The 18344-nt window shown below is 37.6% G+C and overlaps 1 protein-coding gene across 4 annotated transcripts; it reads left to right on the forward strand.

Annotated features, from left to right (window-relative positions):
• The first annotated feature begins 137 nt into the window (after nucleotides 1-137).
• ndel1a (nudE neurodevelopment protein 1-like 1a) lies at nucleotides 138-16372 on the forward strand. 4 transcript variants are annotated; one of them, XM_063892876.1, is made up of 10 exons: nucleotides 138-424; nucleotides 2363-2459; nucleotides 6772-6925; nucleotides 9016-9164; nucleotides 10016-10152; nucleotides 10333-10506; nucleotides 11469-11563; nucleotides 11664-11809; nucleotides 12230-12264; nucleotides 14621-16372. In XM_063892876.1, exons 2-10 carry the CDS (start codon nucleotides 2374-2376, stop codon nucleotides 14635-14637), a joined length of 993 nt encoding a protein of 330 aa, XP_063748946.1. In that variant the 5' UTR covers nucleotides 138-424; nucleotides 2363-2373; the 3' UTR covers nucleotides 14638-16372. The 4 variants fall into 4 exon arrangements, with proteins under 4 accessions (XP_063748946.1, XP_063748944.1, XP_063748943.1 ...); XM_063892874.1 differs by having other exon boundaries at nucleotides 139-424; nucleotides 14618-16372; XM_063892873.1 differs by lacking the exon at nucleotides 12230-12264 and having other exon boundaries at nucleotides 139-424.
• The last annotated feature ends 1972 nt before the right edge of the window (nucleotides 16373-18344 follow it).

The following is an 18344-nucleotide window of genomic DNA, read 5'->3' on the forward strand; positions in this document are numbered from 1 at the left end:
CTACAAACAGCAGATGGCGCTAACTTGATATTTACTCAGATTTTGTTATAATGCGTTGTCATGCGCAGTTTGTGTGCGGAAGTGAAGCTCTTGAACACAACAGAGCAAGCGAATGTAAAGAAAATCCACCCTAAAACCTGTTTCTTTTCACGGTTGTATTCAAAAGCTTTTAACATGATTATCCACATGTATTTCCCAGGCTAAAACACAGAATACAACCGTTTAATGTTTCACACTTCAATCCAACCTGAGTCACACATATCAGGATTAATACTATTCATATTTAGGATGGACTCTCCATTAAATTCCCCGCTGAGAGAAGTCAGCAGAGATCATCAGACGTCAGAGGAGAAGCTCGGCCTCAGCATCTCACACCAGCGGGAATAATGGACTGATAAACATCACTTTTTGGGGCGATGTTCAGGTACTAAATGCTTTAAAATTCATTGTATTTAGTCTTCGTTTGGAAACCAGTTAAATTAAAATACTAGGGCTAACATGTCGTCTGGCTTTCAGCTGGTCGTTTGTTCGGTTCACGGCATGTTTGCACACCCAGTTTTGACAGCTGAGCTCAGCATCACGTTTCTGCTGGGGTCATTTCTGTTCCTGTTTTATCTAATGACTTAATACCAATGCATGATATGCATTAATTTAACTATTTTATTTTGTTTGCTAGGTGACTAGCTAAGTGAGTGTTCAACAGGGTCAGTTGTCATTTGGAAAATGAAATCAGGATGTCTAAAATTGTAATATTTTAAAGTGTACGCTAGTGTTGTAAAACATAATGAGGAGGACCGTTTTGAATCCTATAATATATTTCTTTTAATATCGAAATTCGCAGGTCAAGATCAATCTTATTCACTGATCAAATAAACGAAAAGAGAAACGGGAAATAATTAAAGGAATTATGCTCTTGCATAATATGAACTGGTTTTTAATGTAGGGAGCATACCTGGCCCTCCTTATGATGCCACCAAAATGCAATGCGATGCATTTCCTCTCCTGTAATAACATTAGAGTTTCCCTGTGGGCTGATGGTTGAATGTAATCCGAAGCTGAATAATTCAGGGAAAAATAAAATGAGATTTGTAGGGCAACATGAAACAAGTCAGTAACTGCAGGAGCAGCCAAGCTCTCTTTATGGTTGGGGACATTTCTGTTTGACTTAGCTGAATTCAGATTGCATTCCCTTGTCCTTGAGTTGCAGTAAAGGATTTTTACTATGTCAAGGACACTTTAACCATGATGCTAGAAGTCAGCATTATTTATTGTGACACTTGAGAGGCATCTGCTTGCCTTGATGCCTTGTTATCCTTCTCATACCATAGATTTGAATCATCACATATCATTATTTTTAAGGCTTATTGAGGTTTTTGGACCTGCACAATATCAGAGTTTGGTAGTGCACTCTTCTATTTTGAACCATTGGTTTGCTGTTTTGAATATGATAATTTCTCACTATTATTTCCGACAAGTCTCTTGGATGCTCATGTTTATGTTGTGTCTATAAGCAAACATCCACTAAATTATAACATTTTGGGAAATATGCTTATATATCTTTTTTGTAGATAGTTACACGAGAACAGTGGAGTAAAATACAATATATCTCTGAAAAGTACGAATACTTAAACACTGAATATTACTTACTTGCTACCTCTAGCCATAGCTGTCAGTGCTTGGTTTACAGGTTAAACATCTCTTGTAATTCCTGTTCAATCAACTGGGGACAGAACGTGGAAAGCAAGTGAAAGCAAACTGGTTTCAAAGATGGGGGGAGAAAAGGACTTTGAACTTAACAAAGATTGTCCAACATTGTTTGCATCATCAGCTTGTCTTTATCTTTAGCCTATTTAAGTCAAAGGGATTGATTAACATTGACTAAGATGTTACAGCTTTTCTAAAATACGTCTTTGGTGTTTAGGGGTTAAATTCTTGTTTCCTCTCTAATTATGAGTCAGTATGATAAATGAGGCTTCAGGCCACAATGTTACCTCTGGGAACAGGTCAAGCACTCGGTTGCATTTTTAAGTTGTTCAATGTCAGAAGGGCCCCTTTTTTTTGCCAGCCTTAGATGTATTTGATCTCATGGAATGCCAATACCACATCCAAAATGCTGTTTTGTTCAAACTTTAGAGAGAATAGTATGGTTCTCTGTGAGGGGAACTCCTCAGGATTTCTGGGAATCTGCAGAGAGCTCTTTAGATGATGAATTCCTAGCTGTGAGAAGTTTCTCACTTGTGTTTTTATGGACTCAGATTTCGCGCTATAAGAACATTGAGTGAGAGTTTCAGTCCTGTGTGGGAAAACCTGGCCGCTTTATCTAATGGTAATCAATTTTGTTTTATTTTTCCTTCCCGCACAGATTTGTTTGCCATGGAAACAGATATGATACCAAAATTCTCCTCAAAAGACGAGGAAATTAACTTCTGGAAGGCTCTTTCCCTCAAGTACAAGAAAGGGTACGTAAACTGACTCGTATTGTATTGCATTAAGGATAAAACATTATTCCATAGTTTTTGTTCTTGTCAACAACTCAAATGCACAGACATCTAGTTTTGTTTTCTTCTACGTATTATGGTGTAATGTGTAGACATCCCTGTTTATGATCTGGGCTTGTCCCCCTTTGTTCCACATTACAACAATAGTGAGCTTTGTTTTAACAGTTTGTGTTTATTCCTTTTCAGCATGACAATGCTCCCCGTGCACAACTCTAGCTAAATGAAGTCCTAGCTTGATAGGGAAGAACTTGGCTTGTCTGCACAGCTTGCATTAAAAACTTGGCCATAGAGTTTGAAAAATGAGAGCAGGGAATGAATCAATAAAGATATTACTTGCAGTTGCATTATGGGAATTGTAGGATCTAGGGTTTGTGAAGCTTGACTCATGCTAAAGCGGCTACACCTTAGCATATTTCTGACCATTAATCTTCGAATTTGCAGCACAATAATGATTCTGAATACATTTTATTTTGTTGTGCAGCTGGTAGATCATCCAAATGTTATTTCTTTGTTTGTAAAAATAATTTACATTTTAACACCATGCTTTCACAATTGGCTACTAACTGCTGCATTTGAGTAGAACATATTAACTTATAATCAATAAAATGTGCATGCATTGAATGGCCCAAGTAGGCAATGTATGTAGACCCCCGAGTATTGGTCTTTTCCCCCTGGTTTAGCCAAAATAAGGGAAATCTGAAAGCTTTTGATATCTTCTATTGGATGTGTTTCTTTGTGGTAACAGGTTGTGTTTATCCCTTATCTGTGTCAACACAACAAAGCCAGCTCCATAAAGAAAGATTGTTTTCCCAGCTCAGTGTGGAAGAACTTGACCTTAACCCCATCCAAAACCTTTGTCATGAATTCGGCTACATTTGAATCCCAGATTGTACCACTGAGTGACGGTTTGGATCCCAGGCTCTGATAGAAACACCAGTCTCTTTGTGTCTGTGGGAACGACAGCTCATCACAGTGGGAATACATCCCCTGTTTGATCTGCTATCTTGTCATTGGGTTTCAGTCGCCCATTCTTTGTCTTTCAATCAAAAGCCAGCTTTGACATATCCAGTGACACTCTTATATGTGGGACAAGCAGTGAAAGCTCCATTGGAAACCTTTCCCTTTATTTCCCAAAGCGATGGCTCATGTTTCACAGAAAACATAAAGGACTTTCATTTCTCTTTGTCGCCCCATCTTTCTGGCTTCAGATAACAGTGCAGCTGCTGTTTTGGCTGTAACTCAACATTTTAATGATTTAAAAGCTGCAAAATATAATCTTATCTTCCAACACGTCACTTGATTAAATAGTGATTAAATCTCAACCCGCTTTGCTAAAGGAAGCAGAGTCAGGCATACACCCAGTTATGTAAGAGTCTCTAGACAATGAGCTTCCTTCCAAATCAAGGCTACATCCATCCTGTTTGTGATATACAATAAGTGTTTTCTTCGCTACATCTATTCAGGATATGAGGCATTTTCTTATGGATCTGTCTAGTGTTAAAGTAACTTTAGCTTTTAGCTATTAAGTTTCAAAGACATTAATGAACTAAAAGATTCCTATGTTGCATGATTTTATCAGCAGATTTAACAATAGGAAACTAGTAAAGGTCACTCAGAAGAAAGCATATCTCCTCCAGATGTGTCTTCTTCTCACACCCTAAGAAGAGTAGTATCAGAATCAGAATCAGAATTAGAATACCTTTAAACGTCCCACAGAGGGGACATTTTCATTTGTACAGCAGAAAGAGCCAAAGACAGCTTAATATTACACCCAAGATACAAAAAAATATATACAAGAATCACACAATTTACAAAATACACAAATTTCACTCTGTGTGCATGTATGTGACTAATAAAGAGGGTTTCATCCTCCGATTCTATCTATCTGTTTATATGTGTGGGGGTGTACCGGGGGCCATGATGGTTATAATACCCATTTGCCCGTCCCAGCTTCATAGCAATCAAAATGTCTGCCAAGATAATGAAGGCAGGGATTTATTTGTCTTTTACTGGCCCTACCATTAGTGGATCATAGCATATGAGGTATGGAATTCAAGACCTACATATGGCCTGTTACAGAACAGGTAAGGCTTGTTCTTAGCCTTTTTCCAAAATGAAGCAGATGTAGATCACTTCAAGCCCCTGCCAACCATTTCAAAAGAGTCAATGGTGAATGACAATATAAAACAGTGAAATAGTTTTATTTTTTTGTTATAAATTGTGAGTCACAAAAACAGGAGAGGTCCTTACAGTCCAAATTTATCAGAAAAAACTGTAGGCTGATGGGACAAGTAAATAAGTGTGAGGCAATATATTAATATTATATCAATATCCAATATTTTCTTACGGTGAATGTTGGATATCGTATAATGGCGTGAGTGTCTTTTCCTGGTCCCAAAGACTGCAATTCAGTAAATGGATGTATTAATTGAAGTAACAGGACTTTTCTAGCTGTTCTTTTATTTGCTTTTTTTGCGACTGTGGCTTTGAGGTAGAGTTGTCATCTACCAATCAGAAGGTTGGGGGTTTGATCCCAGCCCCTACGGTCAACATGTTGATGTATCATTGGGTAAGATACTTACAGTAACCCAAGTCGCTCCCAATGGCTTGACCAATGCTGTTTGAATGTGAGTCTCCTTGAGCAGATGGCCCCTAGTGTGGCGGCCTCTGTATGAATGAATGTGAATGGGTGATTGCTGACTGCTATATGTAAAAGTACTTTGAGGGGTCATAAACACCAGAATGTGCTTTATAAATACAGTCCATTTATCATTTAATTTACCCAGATGGCCATTATGTCCAAGTTACTTATCATTTTTTGTCAAACATTACAATTTGTGAATATTTTGTGAAAGCAACGTTACAACAATATTGATATCGGGATTTCATTTTTCTCCATTTTGGCAAAATGATTTGTGGTCAGATACACGCACGCCAAGCACACGCATATTAACTCACACACATGATCGAACACATTATCTCTACACATGCTTGGCAGGTCTAAAAATAAAATACCTAATCTTTTAGCATTGATTATGCTTTTTTTTGCTTTGTTTGTTGTGGACCTTAAGAACCCTGGGGAACTAGAACTCATTTCAAACCGTTGTGCATTTATCTTTGAGAAAAGTCACCAAACGGACCAAATGTTCCTCTGCTTGCTGAGGATTTCCCCAGATGCTGTGGAGTATTTTGAATAAAGATTATAACTGAAGAGGAAGCACCAGTCTGCAAATTAGTCCCAGCCAAACCTTTTGAAGCAATTCAGTGCGAGGCTGAGTCTTTCCACAGCAAACTGAACACAGGCTGTGTAAATGGGTTTCCTGGCTCTGTGCCATCCCTAGCACTTTCACTCACATGATGGTTGCCATTTTTAGACAGCTGGCTCTGCGTGTGTGTTCATCCATGGCAGTATTCACACTTACGTAACCTGCACTTTGTGGGTAAGCTGTTCAGTGATCACATGTCCTGTGTGGCTGAATGAATTGTCAGAGATCAGTCGAACTGAATGAAGGGGAATGTCAGGTCAGGTTTTGTTTGTTGTCATTAAATGTAAAGGGAGAAGTATCAAATACAGCATGATCTGCTACAAATACATTTTGAACTTTTTTCTCCCGGTTATTTGGTCCATAAAATGTAAGAAAATAGTAAAAAATAATATCCATTCCAGTTTCTAAAAGTACAAAATGATGACTTTAAATGTCTTGAAATGTCTTTTTTGGGTCTATTTTGCTTTAAAAAATAAATATATTTTGATTAGTATAGTTAATGAGTACTACAGAGTTTATTTGCTTATAGGAAGCTATATCAACTCAGTACCATAGTTAATACACTGATCCCATATTTAATTTGAAAAATATTATTCTGATTAGTAATTGGTAATGGTCGAATAAATACAATGGAGCAGAAATATAAAAAGAAACATATGTACCGTTAATGTGTATTTAAGTACTGTACTTGATTGTGATCCACCACTGATATTGATGCCCAACCCCTGCGGTTCAATTCTTTCATAAATAATAAGACTATAACACTTCGCATCATCACATGATTTTGTTGAAACTGCCACTCAAAAACATACTGTATGTGATTATCATGCTTTAGTTTGTGGAATTTCTCTGGGCAGAGCCTAAATGGGATCCAAAAAATAAATAATAAGTACAATGGGTTCCATGCTGATGAATGCAGCCACATGCCGTGCCTACTGTGGCTCTTACCGACCCATTTCTGTCTCAGCCTGTTGTCTAATGGCTTCTCCTCCTCTGTGTGCCCTCAGCTGTCAGGAGGCGCAGGAGGAGCTGCTGGAGTTTCAGGAGGGGAGCCGGGAGCTGGAGGCTGAGCTGGAAGCACAGCTGGGCCAGTCCGAGCACCGCATGAAGGACCTGCAGTCTGAGAACCACAGACTCAAGAGTGAGGTGGATTCCCTCAAGGTAACTGCAGGAGGATGCTGATGGGGGAATATGTTTCTTAAGTGTGCCCTGATCTGAAACAGCTAACTTTGATATTTATATGCATACCAATATAAATATGTGTTTGAGTGGAAGTATCCTTGTAGTTTAAAAATATTGGATAATATAATATAATACAGTATATAAAGTATACAATGCTAACTTACAACACACACTTGTCCAACATTACACATTAAAGATTACCAATGTTGCGGTGACATCAACAATATTTAAGTGAGGATTTGATATATCTGCTGACATTTAGCGACTTCTGGAGCTAGCACTAGTTATGTTCATTGTAAAGGAAATCTGTTGGTTAATTTAAAAGAGGAATATTGAGAAGTCAGCTTGTCTTCAGTAGAAAGAATTGCAGGATTTCATAATTTAGAATAAACTATTAATTGTTTTATTTGAAAAAGGAATGACGGATGAGTCTTTAATAAAAATGATTTTTTCCACTGGAAAAGCGAAGATATGCGTAATGTCTTGAAAAGATGTAAAGAAATATTAATTGTATATCTCGCTGTACTGTAAGCTCTGAATCAACAAAGTATGGCATGTCTCCATGTGTCGCCTTGAAATGAATATTTGATGGTTTTTTTGTATTCCTTATATCACCACCCGTCCTTGAGTGCAGTCTCTTGGGAGGAGACGTAAAGTCACGCTGTAGCAGCTGCTGCTCCCCAGGATGCATTCAGCACAATTTTTGTCTTGTGCACCTGCAGCTTTTTCATTATGGTTATACTGTATGTAAGAGGTCATGGGAAATATGTAGCTCAAACCTTGTCCAACGCACAACAAAAATGTATTATGATAACATTTGCGTTTCTCTGCTTGTTGGACGCCTTAGTATAATCCTGGGGTTGTGTCCATGTGCAATCTAAATGTTAATCTCACCCCAGGAAGTGCTGATATACCTCTGATTTCACTACTTATCCACCAACACCTGCTCTGTCCTAAGCTGGCTGGACACTGTTTGTCTCGTACATAATGCATCAGGTTGTGTCTGATTCTCGCTCCATAATTACAGAAAGGTGGGATGCCCATTTGTGTGTACGTGTTTCCAGCAGGGATGAGATGTTTGTGTGCCAAAGTGTCTGTCAGGTTTCAGGTCCCGCACATCAGGTGGTTCATTCGCTTGGTTTGTTGGCGAATAGTGATTCTCCCCCAAACAGTTTTTGAAGCAACATCTTTTGCTTTGGGGAATGTATGTTTTTCGACTTTCATGATAGTATTGACTCAAACTGTTTTTACCCACTGTTGGCACTCACACAAACACAATCTCAGAAACAAACAACCTTTGAGAAGAGGCACTATTTTACAATTGGATTGTGAAAAGATGTGGTGTTCATTAGATACTTTTACCCATTGTCAACACACTAGTGTAACAAAACAAACCATTAAATCTAAAACAAAACAACTTGGGAAACATAATGACGTTTCAAACAGTATAATCTTAAAAGCACAACGTTTTAGAAAAAAATTCACATTTCAGAAATTGCAACATCTCCGAAGACGGACATTTAAAGGATAGCTTTTTGCAAAAATAAATAAGAAAACATTTTCATAAAAGCAAAACTTGAGAATTAATGATTTGTGTGTTAGAGAAAATGGGTATCTCGGTTTTCTAAATTGTTCATGTTTTGTCTTATGTTGCTTTTGTTTAGCACCTCAAGGTCCCCGTACAAGAGTCACATCACAGCATACAATGTGTTCTAAATGTTACTTGTGTTAGTGGCATGAGCTGAATGAGACTCTGGAGTAAAAAGATTCCTGTGTGGCTGCAGTTGAAGCAGCAGATGTAGGTCAGACATGCAAACGGGCCTGGCAGCATTTATTGAGCTGATTGTCTCGGAGCTGGTAGATATATGGGTCACACCGCACATCCGCTGCCTAACTGGGGAAATTAAGGGGAGCACTGAAAAATGTATGAAAGCATGTTGGCGGTGTGCGTGGGGAGCTGTTGAATCGCGTCTCCTGCCCGACATGTGCCAGATTGAACACATGCGATCAATAATGTGCTGTCTGTCTTCACCCCCCTCTCTTCCTCTCTTCCCCCTCCTCTTCTTCAGGAGAGGTTTGAGCAGCAGTACTCTCAGAGCTACAAGCAGATCTCCATGCTGGAGGACGACCTCAGCCAGACACGCAGCATCAAAGATCAGCTCCACAAATATGTCCGGGAGCTCGAACAGTCCAACGATGACCTGGAGAGAGCCAAAAGGTGTGAAAGAGCTCGTAATGCTTAACAAAAATAAATTACAAAATTTCTTCCTTTTTTGACTATATCATTTCTCTGTTAAGCATTTGATATTCCTGAGTTACATTTGGTTAAAGCACATTTTTATGTCCCTAAATGAAGATCTATTTCTTTATTATAAGCACAATGCACTATAGACAAGATATGTTTATATATATTTGGATACAATTTGATTATATTCATTTATATGGCAGGGATACTACTTACAGTCATTTTTACATTTAAATAACATGCAATGTGTATAAGACTTCTAGCCATAGCAAATTTGCAGAACTTGTCCCTGGTTAGGCTTTAAAGGGATAAAACACGTATTAAAATAAATAAGAACTGAATCCCTGCAAACAGTCATTGAAACAACAATGGCTGATGGATTGCGAGGATAGAAAAACGTATATTTGCTATATAAAACCTTTTTGTTGTATGGATCACTGTATAAAGATTTCTTTTATTTTAAGGTTGATACAGGATATACAATATTACATCCAAAATGTTTCTTTAACTAAAGCTAAATGTGTTTTTCCACTGTCAATTCAGCTTCTTTGTGATCCTTGTTTAATCTATATGGAAATTTGCCTGAGATGTGATTCTAAGTCTTTGTAACAATTAGCATATGGGTCGAATTCAATAACTTGCTTCCCTTGAACCTAATTAAATCAATGTTTCACATTGATCTCTTATTCATACTTGAATATTGATTAATGAGTATTAAGGATATACAAAAAGCCCCCCTTAGGATACTTAATTAATAAAATGTCTCAACATTGCTTTGTTTTTCACTTTCTTTCCTTCTTTTTTTTACTTCCTTTCTTCCTTAGAGCTACTATCGTGTCTCTGGAGAACTTCGAGCAGCGTATGAACCACGCAATCGAGAGGAACGCCTTCCTGGAGAGCGAGCTGGATGAGAAGGAGTCTCTTCTGTTCTCTGTGCAGAGATTTAAGGATGAAGCCAGAGGTGATTATTGACTAGGTTTAGCTAATGAGCCACGTTGTCAATCACCCGCTGCATCACATTTACATAAAGCTGCAGCTCCCCTCCAACCACTTCAAATATCTGCTTTCCTTCAGTTGTAGGGATTGAGTCTGAATTTAGGAAAAGCTACAAAATGTTGCTTTATGTTACATTTGTTTGTAGATTTGCGGCAGGAGCTGGCTGTACGAGAGAGACAGACAGATGTGACCAGGATGTCTGCTCCGAGTTCCCCCACAGAGGACACTGAGAAGATGGACACAGCTGTCCAGGCCTCCCTCTCTCTCCCTGCAACCCCTATGAGCCAAGGTCTGGACAACGCCTTTGCCAACACCACAGGTAGCAGTCGACTTCTCTTGAATGCATCTCATCATGAACGTAAAGATGGGAAATCCAAAAGTTCCTTTACAAACGTCCTGACTTCAGATGCTTTTTATTTGTATTTATTTGTTTCTTGGGAAAACTAAAGAAGTGCGTCTGGTCTCTAAGGGGGAAGCACTTGTCTTATCTTTATATTTGATTTGATTTATCTTTTCTTATATTTTCTCAAGTCATTTATTTGTTTTAATCTATGTATGAACTTATTTTGAGGGGGGAAGGTTAATCACTTAAAAAAAATCAGTACAAAAATATATTTAACCATTTGTAGGTTGTAGTGGGGGGTTATGAAGGGTATCTGTATAAACAGAGAATACTTGTACAGTTTCCTCAGGATGTTGTATCTTGTATAAGATCATATCTATTTCTATCATCTACAGTAAGCTGCTATGATCAATATTTTTATATTGATAACATACCCGCTTGTAGCAACTCTGCAGTTTCTCTCAGCTATATGTAGTGTTATATCATCCATTTATTTTGATGTTTATAGTCCAGTGTCTTCAGAGAAAAAAGCCACAGTTCACTACCTCCTCAGCAGCGGACTGACACAGCTGGTGAACATATTTGTGCATGTAGTAGTTATTGCAGATTTAATAATTCACTTGAGCGCCTTTTAAATTTAATTTTTATATGCCACACCCTCCTCATGGATGAATGCCTTTTTTTGCTCTTTAAATTATTCATGTCTCAATTGGGAACATTTTAACAATGTATGGTACTTAAGAATATAAAGAAAATAAAAACACATTTTGGAGACACTCCAGTATAACAATGCCATCTTTCGACATAAAATATCTACAATTATGGATTGCCATTTGTAATTGAGAAAGTGTTTGGTCATTCAGTGCACCCAGTAGTATTGTTATTTTAAAAAGATGACTACAGTGTAAAACTCATTTTCTTTACCCTCACCTGTACAGGCCTATCAAACGGCTTTGGCAACAACACTCCGTTGACTCCTTCTGCCAGAATATCAGCCCTCAACATCGTCAGTGATCTACTGCGGAAAGTCGGGGTGAGTCACTCCTTCTGACTTCCTGTTTCAAGGTTTCCCTTTCTCTAGAAAGTCCCCATCTTTCCATCATGTCTTATTTATGTTTATATCTCCACCTCAGGCTCTGGAGTCGAAGCTTGCTGCGTGCAGGAACTTTGCCAAGGACCAGAAAGCGAGGAAGACGTACACTCTGGACAACGGCAACGTGCTCAACGGAAACACAGCTAACTACTCACAATCACTCCACACATCGTATTTTGACAAAGCGTGAGTGGAACCAAAATTCATCTGCCTTTTGCTTCCTGTGTCCCCTCTTTAAATCTAGACAGGGATGATTATAGACAACATTCTTGCAATGTAATGTCAACATCTAATTCCAGTCAGATGTGTTCACAGGATTCATTAGTGGTGTTAAATAGTACTCTACTTAAGTGCAAATTCAAGCTAATTTATTGAGTATGTTCAATCTGTGCAGCAACTTACTTTTATTTCAAATCAATTAACTGAAGGCTTTAGTTACTTAAAATTCTCTCTTCCTGAAAAATAACTACTATGAGTATTTAAGCAATACTTTTGCTCAATTAAGCATCAGAATATTTCTTCGGACACTGTTGAGAGGTCATGTGATACGTATTGTGTCTGGTGGATGACTAAGGAGGAGAGTCTGTGTGCGTTTCTTCTCAGCAGGACAGAGAAGGTCACATTCCCTGCATTGATTCTGGGTAATGACAGCTCCTCCCATTCCCTGAGTGTGTCGGGGTACATTAACGCATGCTGCTGCTGATTATAACAAACCTATTTTTCCATGTAGAGCTCATAGACATTAACCATGACTGTGGGCTAGATGACGTCCCAGCCACTAACTTTGTAATTGTGGTGGCGGTGAAATGTAATGGTGCTGGAATATTTCTAATGTCTCTCTAACTTTAAGCTGACTGAATAGATCTCTTTCCTACTAGTGGGAGTTGTTTGTTTTGTTTTGATCCTACATTTAACCATTTATTATTAACAAAGAGAGATTTAAACCAAACAGAGTCCTTTTTAGTTTTAAAAAAAATACCATAAAGTTGGATAACATCAGATTAATTGCAATTATTAGACAGTAGGACTGGAAATATTGCTGGGTGTTGCTTTATTTTGTAACACAATAAGATTTAAAATAATTAAATATGGGTGGATCTGGTTACAGCTGGATTAGAATTATTTTAAAAAAGGCGTTTGTCACATGAAGTCTTCCTTGAGGACTGCTAAAATGCTCACTTTGGCAATGCTAACAGGCTGATGTGTATGATTGCTCAGATTTAAGCACAGAGTGCGGAGTGCTGATGTGTACGTTCTGCAGGTATAAAGTCATAAACCAAAGTATTGAATCATAGTGACTTTCACTCCAAATACAAATTTCAGCTCATAGCATGCTGGAGGAGAAGTCGAGGAAACACCTAAGTCAGTAGGATCTATCGTCTGGGACCCATAAATATTTAAAGTTTTACACCAATACATCCAAAAGTTGGTATATTTAGGTCAGGACAACATTTTGTGGACTGACAATGCAATTAGTGTGGCTAATAAATGCTTAGTACCAACACGATTTGCTGTATTTATTATTAACAAACAGGATGAAGTAGTGTATTTGTTGGGGACTATTTTCAGCTACGGTTTAATCCACCATTGGCTGTATGACACAGAGGAAGAATATATATTTTGTTGACCATAGGAAAAATGTAAATATCGCTTTTTAAGTCAGTAATATTATTTGTTGCACTTTTTATGCTGCTTCCATCAGCTCGTGTTGATAGCAGTTTCTCGTTGTGTGAGGCGGATAGTGAGAGCAGAGACTGGCAGTGTGATGATGTGACTGTGTTTCTGCTGTGTGAGGGAGAACTAAAGAGGCAGAGTCTGCATATTGACATAAATACACAACAAGGTCATTGTCCTTCTGGTATCAGAGCAGGGCGTTTGTTATGTACACCGCTTACCTTCAGGAAGGTCAGGACAAGCCAAAGGCATCTTGTCTTACTTATTGTAATAGAGGAAAGTATAAATAGAATAGGGCTTGGGGTTGAACCTTGATACCTTTTGATCACTGACCAACGTGTTCATGTATTCATTGATCAGATACTTCACGATCTAAAATATTCTCAACCTTTTTAGACAATATTTTTTAACACTGATGTATTTAGAAGTTTGGCATACTTTGAATAATCATGAAAAAGAAAATAAAGCTTTTTAAAAGTGTAAAACTGCCTTGGTATTCAGAAACTCTTAGTAGTTCTTAAACAATTTCAAACCAGGGCTAGAGCGTTCCAACTTTCTTTATTTACATTTTATCAACATGCACTGAAGGTCTTTCATTCCAACTCTGAATGGTGCGTTCCAGAGTCATGACTCAGGCCTAAACCAAACAAAGGGATTCTGGTCATAGTTGGACTATGACCGACAAAAGAAACCAGTGTAACCTGTCAGATAGGATAACGCTGCAGCCTACTTCCCAATTTTTGCATTTGATTTCCATTTTTAGCAACAGACACATATCTTCAGTTGAAATACGTCATCTCTGTCTACTACAGTAGCTGCAGGCTCCTCTGTGATAAGATAGAGACATTAACTAAGAAGGAATATATCTGACAATTTAAGCAGTTTTTTCTTTATTTCCAATTTCTTTGCCTTTATTACGGGAGTCTAATTCTGCCAGGAAAATAAAATAATAATATATAAATATAAATCCATTTAAACAAACATATAGCAAAGGAAATGTAATCCCGTCAGTATTGTCAAAAATGCCTCATTGTTACATTCACATAAATATGATTTGTTAAACCAAGTTAAACATTATTTTCAATCAAAGTTTAGGTATTTTTTAAATTGTATACTTAAATGATTTATCTATCTCTAGAAAATATTTTTCCTGCCAGAAATGGGCTTCCAATTTGGTTAATCATTACTGCCTTAAGTGGTATTCGATTAATAATCTAATACGCCATATTGGTATGTTTGTGACTGGTTAAGGTAATTTGTGCCACACTGTTCTTCCTGAGACCTTCCTGGTTTAATGTAACTCTTGTAACTGATTTGCAGCAGGACGGCAAACGGACTGAAGCCTGGTACCCTGACGGCCATCACGGCCCCCCCTGCTGCCTCGTCCCAGGGCTTAGTGCCGCTCGCTGTTTGACGGTAAACCCAACGCATCATCCTTCGACTCAAAAATCACATCTATGAAGACATGGCCTCAGACAAATACTGTAAAACTTTATTGATGTACTGTTGTAGCCCTCTCTGTTGTTCTAACCCGATACACTGTAATTATGGGTCGCTGTCTGTATATTTCATGTCTTACTGTATCTGCTGTTTGCTCACTGGCTTGTACAAAGATCTACTCGTCACAAATCTAAAGATTTTTCTAGGATCTCACCCTGAATTGCGAAATATGTGCACCATATCATCTAAAAAGCATGGATGGATTACTGATCAGGCTTACGGGCCACAGGCCATACTGTAGGGCCAAAGGGTCAGTGGCTCTCCTGGTTTCACGTGTACGACCCAGGAAGAGACTCAAAAGGACCACAAAGAAACATAAGTGGACTAGGACAAGACACAAAAAGACTACAAATAGACACTAACAACTACAAAGAGACACAAAACAACTACTGAGACTTAGAGAACCACCAAGAGACACCAATCTAAGAGCCTTAAAATGAGTAGAGACAAAAACCAACTAGAAAGGAACACCAAATAAATAAATACATATTTTCAATGACTATATAGACAAACCAAACATCTACAAAGAGACACAAATGATCTACATAGAAAATTAAAATGACTATATGGCGCAAAGTTAAACTTCAGAGACTTAAAAAGTTACAAAGCAACTAAAATAGATACAAAAAGCAACTACAAAGAGACACACTGTGATCTAGAAAATACACAAATCAAATACGAGGTTCAAAAATACTTCAATGAGACTCAAACCATCTACAAAGAGAAGCAAATATACTACAAAGACAGTCAAACGGACTGAAAGGAGACTAAAACCACTAAGAAAGGACAGAAGCAGTGACACAGAGGAAACTACCGTATAAGAAATAGGCTAAACAAAGAGTCTGTGCCCAGGGGCACGCTGTCTCACAATCCTCTCACGCTTAAAAGGGAAATATGCAATTAAAATGTGTCTTTTTTAAATAAATAAAGAATGCAACAGCTTTTTCAGCGTTGAAACCCTTATACATACATTATGCTTTAAACTAGCAATAACTTCAATTACGTTGTCAGTTAAGTGCACTCGCATCCATTTGCTTACATGGGTTGCCACATGTGGAGATGTCCTAAATAATCCTGAGACACATGACCTGTTCTCCATTATTTGTTGATGTTTTCAAAATGTGGGCCTCACAGGTTAATGTTTTAAACATGATCTCTGTTGTGTCTGTGATTTTGGAATTTAACTGTTATCTTGTGACCCGTTTTATAGAATTTAATTTTCAAGCATTTTTAAAAGAAGGGAAGGTACAGTATGTCTATGTGTCATTGTAGTGAGTCAAACACACCATCTATCCTCTGAACTATGTGACATGATGTGTACAGTTTTGGTCATATTGATCGTTGTTTATAGACAGCCTTTTAAGTGGTGCTGTCGTCGTGTTCAGACCAGTTAACCAGCATACTTTTATTCTGTAGTCAGTTTACTGTACACAATTAGCAATTGAAGCACTTTGACTTTGTTTGAACTCACTTTTTATTCAAGTGCAATATTGCCTGTTTGTTATAATTTGTAGGTTTAATTTATTTCGGCCTTCTTTTATGGCATGTTTTAATAAAAGGTGCAATTCTGTAAAATGTGTTATGTTTCCATCTTTTCTTGCTGTGGGGGAAATAAGAGGTGCAATTATTGAACTATTTTGGAAATGAATCCATAATTGTAGTTATTTTCTAAACAAATGCTGTTTTTATTCTCTGATTCCAGATTCTCATACGATAATATCTGGTATTTATGTCTTGTACAACAATTTATCAAAAATGTAGGAGTTTTAAAATTTAAGTCTGACAAAACAATTGAAACATCACTAGGGCTGTGGAGATTATTTCTGTATAATAATAAAAAAGAAAAAACGAGAACATTTTCAAATGAATTTATTCTGTTGTGTTAAAATAACATTTTGGGTGTGTTACTTTTGCTTGTGCGATTTTATTTTTAAACTACTTTTAAATCATCAGTCTCTTGGAACGGGCTTGAATAATATATGCATCACATCAGCCTTCATATTTACAAAATGAATGCATATTTGATGTTTACTGCAAGTAATAACACATTTGAGCAAGCTTTAAGGGTCTTTTTTATGATTTGAGCGCCAAATGAAAACAAATGGAAACCTACAGGGTGCTTTTTAAATATAAAAACATGATAAATCATTAAACAACTCAATATGCCCCTTAAATGATAATCAACACTGCCCTCTGCTGGACGAACATGAGGAGCCGTACTTTGTTCATGTTGTATTGGTCATTTAATTGTTAGTATTTATGTCTCAAAACAGACACAAAATGGTACATTTCATGTGTATGACTGAATAATCATAAAATGTTTCTGTGATCATTCACAGATGGTTCATTTATCAAAACACAAACAGTTTGGCTTCTTGAAGGCCAGCCATGTGTCTCCAGTATAGATATTTTCAGGCTTTGTACAGGAATATATATATACATGTACAGTCTGAAGAATTGTGAAGTTCAGCAGCCGTATGTAGTTCAGGTTGCGGCTCAGCTGATGCCTCCTCTGTTCTTCTCGGCCACCTCTTCGATCTGCCTCATCCTCCTTTCCAGGATCTCCCTCCTCTTGGTCTCGTTGCGTTCTCGCTCCTGAGCCCTGAGCTTTTCTACATCCTCAAAGAACTTGTGCCTGCATGGAGGAGGAAAGGCAGGAATTATATTCATTATATTGATAAATGAAGGAGGAATACAACATTAGACACCATTGAATGTTTGAAAACATGGCTATGTCTTAAAAACGTTGCATTGTATTGTATTTCTCTGCTTTATTGTACTGTACTATTTTGATTAAGCAATTTTCAAGCTAAAACACCAAATATGTACTGGTTCCCGCTTCTCAAATGTAAGAATGTGAGGTGTTTTTGTGTTTTATCATAGTAAAATTGTATTATGCAACACAATTATTTGTCCTGCAGGAATTATTTTCAGAATAATAAATCCAGAAAATATTTGACATATCAGTCGATTAAATCTGCTAAATAGGCATACACAGTAGTCCATAACTATAGTAAGTAGTGTTATTTGTATGCAAAGTAATGTACCTTGTTTGTAGCTGCTGAATGATGTCTGTATGTTTGCATTTCAGATGATTAATAAGCCGAATGGTGGAAAAATAATACAGTAGATGGCAACTGAACCTACATGCGTCATAAAACACTGCAGGCTTGGGCTGTTTCATTACTCGGAGCTGCCCTTTAATATTATAAAGTTCACATTTCCAGGTGACAGTGAATGCAACCAAAACATGCACAAAAATGCAATACATCGTACGTTACCTGTTGAAGAAAGCAGTGCCTAATCCCACTATAAGCGTCCCAAATAAAAAGGGTTTGGTCAGACGCTTTACAGCGGACAGCTGGTGTTGCTTCATTATAGATAAATTCACAGAGAAGTGGCTACAGGCCGAAATATAAGCAACGTTTCACCTAACATTTGCTTTATAGCTGACCTCTACCTAACCACTCCATACACACCCCCTGCTTGTCGTGCAGTTCCTCACGTAACACGACTTCCGGTTCACATTGTTGAACCAATCAAAATT

Source organism: Eleginops maclovinus, chromosome 10, assembly GCF_036324505.1.
Source record: "Eleginops maclovinus isolate JMC-PN-2008 ecotype Puerto Natales chromosome 10, JC_Emac_rtc_rv5, whole genome shotgun sequence".
Lineage (NCBI taxonomy): Eukaryota > Metazoa > Chordata > Actinopteri > Perciformes > Eleginopidae > Eleginops > Eleginops maclovinus.

What these genes read in the sequence shown, in the direction of transcription:
- ndel1a (XM_063892872.1), top strand. Translation starts at nt 2,374, where the DNA reads ATGGAAACAGATATGATACCAAAATTCTCCTCAAAAGACGAGGAAATT. An exon ending in TCCCTCAAGTACAAGAAAGG is followed by an intron (nt 2,460 to 6,771) that starts GTACGTAAACTG and finishes GTGTGCCCTCAG; the next exon opens with CTGTCAGGAGGCGCAGGAGG. An exon ending in ATTTAAGGATGAAGCCAGAG is followed by an intron (nt 10,153 to 10,332) that starts GTGATTATTGAC and finishes ATTTGTTTGTAG; the next exon opens with ATTTGCGGCAGGAGCTGGCT.